The sequence below is a fragment of the Phacochoerus africanus genome, chromosome 6, assembly GCF_016906955.1.
Source record: "Phacochoerus africanus isolate WHEZ1 chromosome 6, ROS_Pafr_v1, whole genome shotgun sequence".
Taxonomy (NCBI): Eukaryota; Metazoa; Chordata; class Mammalia; order Artiodactyla; family Suidae; genus Phacochoerus; species Phacochoerus africanus.
This window is the reverse complement of record NC_062549.1, coordinates 91917147-91923346: the sequence shown is the minus strand read 5'-3', so window position 1 is coordinate 91923346 and position 6200 is coordinate 91917147. Positions and strand designations below refer to the sequence as shown.

Below are 6200 nucleotides of genomic sequence, written 5' to 3'. Positions count from 1 at the left end.
AGATAAAGGTAGAAGTATCGGGAGAACTGGCAGTACTAGTAGATAGAGTTTGATAGTAGGAGATGTGGGGGTAGAATTCGAAGACATGGATAAATTCCTTAACAAGCTAAGTAAATGACTGTCATGGTTTAGGTCCCAGAATAAGTGACTTGATCATCATATGCCAAACTCTGGAAAAAGGCAAATGGTACACCGTTTTCCAGCTATAACAGAGCAAATGCCTCAATGGCTTCAGAGGACATTCAATCATGGAGCAATAAGCCAAGTTTATTTATTCAAGGAACTTGTCTTTGCAAGCACCTTTCTGAAAGCACTCTTCATGTCCTTATTCCTGAGGCTGAAAATGAGAGGGCTGAGGAAAGGAGTAACGACAGTGTAAGGGACTGCTATGACTGCGTCATCTCCCCCTGATGCTCCTGGCTTCAGATAGACAATAGATGCAAACCCAAAGTGGATGATGACCACCGTGAGGTGGGAAGCACAGGTAGAAAACGCCTTCTGCTTGCCCTCAGCTGAAGGGATCCTGAGGACAGCGGAGAGAATGAAAACATAAGTGAGGATGATGAGCAGGAAGGTGCCCGTCAAGCCTGACACTGAGATTGCTGTTACAATGAGCTCAGTGAGTTCACTGTCTAGACAGGACAGCCTCACCACTGCCCGCATGTGACAGAAGAAGTGTTTGACAAGGTTGGGGCCACAGAAAGAGCCCCTGAATATCAGTGCAGTCTCAGTAATAGAGATAATGAAGCCAGCAACCCAAGCAGAGGCCACAAGTTGCCCACATACCACGTTGGTCATAAGCAGTGGATATCTGAGAGGGTTGCAGATGGCAAGGAAGCGATCAAAACCCATCAAAGTGAGAATGATACTGTGAGTGCCACCAAATCCCAAGAAGAAATACATCTGCATGCCACATCCTATGACTGAAATGCCCCTGTTCTTGGCCAGGAGATCTGCGAGCATCTTGGGGATAATGGTCAATGTGTAGCAGGTCTCAGAGAAAGAGAGTGCACTAAGGAAGAGGTACATAGGAGTGTGGAGACACCTGTCTACCCACGTTAGATACATGATGGCCAGGTTCCCTGTGAGGGTGAGAAGGTAGAGGCAGAAGAAAACCACAAAGAGGAATGTCTGTGCATGTGGGTAAACAGAGAAGCCAACAAGGATGAATTCTTTCAGAATTGTGTGATTGATCTTCATTCTTTGAATGCCTGAAATCGGAAAGAAGCAACACATAAATATTAAATTCTCCATTATTTGCAATTTGATCAAACTTATAATTGTCAACAGATTTTTTATTTAGTTTGGCAAAACACTATGTGTATGTAGGTAATAATGCAAACTGTTGCTCTTGGAATGGATTTACAATGAGATCCTGCTGTGCAGTACTGAGAACTATGCCGAGACACTTACTTCACAACATGACAATGGGAGGAAAATTTATGTAAACATGTATGTGTAACTTGGTTCCCATGCTGTACAGTGGAAAACTAAATTAAATAAATAAAAAGAGTTTGTTAGCTGGTAATACAAAAAAAGACAGAAAATACTCTAATTCATGTTCAGATGAAAGAATTTAGGTGAATTATGTAATTCAGATTTGGATCAGATTCTGAACCTTGGAAAAACTACAAAGTAGTTAATACATACAGTTTGTATATGACAGAGCAACTGCTCCATATAATATTGTCTGTAAATATCTAAAGAGTGAAAATTAATGGTTGACTTCTTAAGAATTTGCAGACCATATTTCGACAATGGCTGACAATTATGAGAAGCCCAATGTCATTTTCTCTTGGAGAAATTGTCTAGGATCTGAAATATTAAAGAAAAGAACACTGCCCTCTATTTGTCCCTAAGATAGTGTGAAAAATTCCTTTCTCCAATAGAAATATTCACACACTAAATTTTAATTCTCATGACTCTTCACAGTAACTCTATAAGAAAGACAATTATATGGATTGCATAACTAAAAGATTTACTAAGTTCCCCAAAAGACAAAGATAATATATTGACAAAATAAGAAGTTGTTTTAGTAGCTCCTTGGTGCAAAACCCAAGCTCTTTCGAACATTCTATTTTCAGAACAGCCTGATTTCACACAATAGGTTCTATCTGTTGTATTAGGGGCCGCCCCCCACTCCCTGGCCCATGATGGACTAGAAAATTTGTTTTCACAGCCATAGATAAACTTAGAAGCATTTTGAAAATCAAAGAATAAGTAATACAAACTCCAGAGTAGATCTTTCCTTTTCTAGTTCTTACTAACTGGTGTGCCAAATACTTACTCAGTGAATCATCAGCAGTAGAATATGAATGTCAGAATCCTCTACTTGTGGCATATTCTGAATATGTGTGTCTGTGGAGGGAATGAGGGTACCATACCCTTCCCTACCCTCAGCCCTCTGAAACTGTTGGTAAATCACCTTGTCTCAATTTTAATTTAGCATATAGATCCACTGATAAAAGAAACACACTCTAATGTCAAAGATAAGTGGATAATTCAAAGAAAATTTAGTGACAATTAATCACGAAGAAAAGAAAGTCAAACCGTCAAGAATATTTTCCTACCTTGTGTATCTTATCAAAGCACCAAAGCCAATTCAGTGGTAGAATTATATTCTTCCAAGTCAGTCTTCACATTGTTGTAAGCATGCTTTGTTCACTCAAAAGTGTCAAAGACCAACTTAGCATGAAAATCACTGGTCACTGCTAGTTCAGTGACCTTGGGAAAGTCCCTGTAACCTTCTGGGTCAGTTTCCTCAGCTGAGAAGTGTTGAAAGAGCTCATGCTTTTCTGCACTTCAGCTTCCTATGGCTCTAGAGTGTTTTTTTGTTTTTGTTTTTGTTTTAACGTGAGATGTGAGGCTAGCCCAATGCACTGTGATCAGTTCCCAACAGTCCCTAAATTACAATGGTTTAGAGCCTTTCCTTCTACCGCTTTAGAGATATTGTCTGATTATCATCAGGGGTTGAGGTTCCTCAGCTCTAGAGGTTTGGTTCTGGTTAAGAGACCCTTAGGGATTTCTCTCTACTTCATCAAAGGTAGGAAGAGAACTTTCTCACTCAACTTTGTAATTTGGTCTCATTAGTTGTGGGGCATTGTGTAACTTGTGACTTGTACAAAACTCTTCTGGGAATTTCTAGGGATTTCAAACTTGCAGAGGTCATACTCTGCCCATAACCAAGGCTTCCTGCTACCTCATTATTTTTCTTTTGGTAGAAGGATTGTAAACTGTATCCTTAATTCTCACTCCATTTGCTCTTCCCTTCACCTAAACACATTCTTTCCCTCAAGTCAGAGTCCTTTCCGGGTGTGGACAAAAACTATTAGTGCCTTCCATTTCATAAACAAAGAATTTTTCCTGCTGTTCCATTAAATAAGCAATGTATCTAACCTTCAAACCATCAAGCCATCAGCCACAAACGCCACCCTGACAGGGATGCCCCTTGAGGCAAACAAGGAAAAACATGATACTGGCCCTAAATAGTTAAGATGAATACCAAAGGAATAATTTCAGTGATTCCAGACTCTTCTCATACATAGAAATGTACTAAAATCATTGATTTGAGATGTCTGAGGGTTTTTTTTTGGTGTATGCTTAGGAATAATCTTTTGATGTTCAAATGTATGTTTCTTTTCCAGCAAAAACTTCTATATATAGCTGCTTCTCCCCTACCTCCTCAGATCAGTATCTCAGAACTATCTGAAAAGCTGTATCCTAGGCTATTGTCCTTAGAAAGGCCATCAGCTATTAGGTTGTGCATATTTTTCAGTCAACACTGGGCATTTAAAAAGGGCTTACAGTGTTTAAAGACTGTACTATGGGCAAAATCATACAAGTATGAGGAACAGTATCTTCTTACAGGCAGGGATTTATATTTTGGTGGAGAAGAGAAGATGGTGCTTATGACGAGTGAATTATACTGCAATGTGCTGAGGACCCAAATATTGAATAAATAAGATAGAAGAACAGGAATAGAGTGATCAGAGAAAGTGCTATGGAGGCAGAGATGTGGGAAACACGTAAAATAAGAAAGGTTGGTATTCCAGTTCCTGGAGCAAAAAACATCTTGTCCGTAGTACAGCACTTCAACTGATGTGATGACTACATAGTTTGATTAAATTAAAATATTCAGAAGTGTCACAGATAAATAGAATGAGAATAACATTTTAAAAATGCTTAAATAATGTATACGGGTGGGTAATAAGCACCTAAAACCTTGCTAAAAGTTATCGGTCAATAGGAAATTCAAATAGAAAACACAGTGTGATTTTAGTAACACAGCTAATAGAATGTATAAAAAAATGGTTTTATTAGTGTGGGGGAAGATTTGGAAAAAACCACAACCTCTACACAGTTGTAAGGATATAAAAATTATAAAGTGTATTCACATTTGGGTAAACAGTTTGCCAATTTTTCAAAAGTTTAATCTATTCAATTTCTAGACAAAATTTTATATATTCAAATCTCTCTCTTCTTCACTTTCAATAAAACTAAATAACATAGAAATAGCTAACCCAACAATCATAGAAAGATGCTGAATAGTGAAAAGGATAAGATGGACTGGATGGGGACCTTAGGACTTGTAGACTGTTAACACAGTGAGTCCCCAAGTATTTTATTTTAGCTCTTGAATACCCAGACTGGGATTTAGAGAGCCCAGCAAACTTCATCCTGAAACTGTCAACGAGCATGAGCAAAAACAACAAAAGAAAATAAAAGTAAATTGAAAAGCAGAAGTAAAGTCTGCTCTCTTTGGCCAAAAGACCAAGAAACCAGCAGGGACTGAATAGGGAGACCCATAGCTAGTGGTAGTGAGGATCCAAGTTGCCCACAGCTGAAGTGTCGGTGGACTTGGCATTCTGACTCCGTCTCCACCTCATACCAGCCTCTCATTTTTGCCAGCCAGCAGTAGCACTGTGAGCAGAACCTAGGGGGTAACCCACCCATCATATACCTAATACCAAGACAAACCATATCCTGCACCACAAGACAAACCTTGAGAAATTTAAAGGGATGACAATTATACAGAGGTTATTTATGATTCTTCAACCTATGAAATTGGGTTTCTAACTTCACATATGGAAATTAAACAACTTCTAGACAATCCATAAGTCATAGAGGAGGTCTCAAAGAAAATAAACTTAACAGATATAACTGAACTGAAATGAAGTTTCAACTTATCAAAACGTGTGGGATGCAGCTAAAGCCGTACTAAAAGGGAAACTATAGTTTTATATGCGTACATTAATGAAGAGGAATGGTCTCAGATAAATAATCTAAGTTCCTATCTCAAGATACTGGAGAAAGATGGAGTTCCCGTTGTGGCACAGTTGTTAACAAATCTGACTAAGGAACCATGAGGTTGCGGGGTTCGATTCCTGGCCTTGCTCAGTGGGTTAAGGATCTGGCATTGCTGTGAGCTGTGGTGGGCAGGTCGCAGACATGGCTCGGATCCTGCATTGCTGTGGCTCTGGCTCAGGCTGGCAGCTGCAGCTCCGACTGGACCCCTAGCCTGGGAACCTCCATATGCCGCAGGTGCAGCCCTAGAAAAGGCAAAAAGACAAACAGTAAAGAAAGAAAGAAAGAAAGAAACTGGAGAAAGAAAGCAAAATTATTCTTCAAGTCAATTAGATTTATTGATTTAATCAAATACATTTCAAAATCCCAGAAACACTTTGTCTTTAGAGAGACAAACTTATTCTATCATTTACATGTATAGTCAAAAGCCCTTGAGTAACTGCAACAATCTTGACAAAGAAGAATAAAATAAAAGCAATTACTCCATTCAATACGAAGACATTATATAACTACATTAATCAAAAGAGTGCCACACTGGCAGAACTTATAAAAAAATCTTAATTGATGTTTTGTTTTCTGACAGTTTTTGAGTGTTTAAATCCATCCTCCCTTCTGCCACACCTCCGGGCAAGCTGATTAAAACAAACAAACAAACAGACAAACAAACAAAAACCTGCTTCTCCCAGCTCGGAAGCTTCTGCATAGAAATCTCACCCTGTAGCCATCCCCCCTATTTATCAAGTCAGTATATTGTTCCTACTGTCTCAAGTCATTTCAGATCTTCTTGGGAAGTACCCTTTATATTGGGAGCTGACCATTGTTTATATGGGGAGATAAACAATCTCTCCACATATAATATTCCCATGTGTTGCATATGTTGACGTTTTTTAACATAT

General features: G+C 38.8%; 1 protein-coding gene across 1 annotated transcript; it reads right to left on the bottom strand.

Annotated features, from left to right (window-relative positions):
* Positions 1 to 249: 249 nt before the first annotated feature.
* Positions 250 to 1227, bottom strand: LOC125128861 (olfactory receptor 10X1-like). The gene has a single exon (XM_047783005.1). It carries the CDS (start codon positions 1198 to 1200, stop codon positions 268 to 270), a length of 933 nt encoding a protein of 310 aa, XP_047638961.1. The 5' UTR covers positions 1201 to 1227; the 3' UTR covers positions 250 to 267.
* Positions 1228 to 6200: the final 4973 nt, after the last annotated feature.

Bases quoted from the DNA above. Each gene is read 5' to 3' on its own strand.
- LOC125128861 (XM_047783005.1), bottom strand. From the start codon at position 1,200: ATGAAGATCAATCACACAATTCTGAAAGAATTCATCCTTGTTGGCTTC.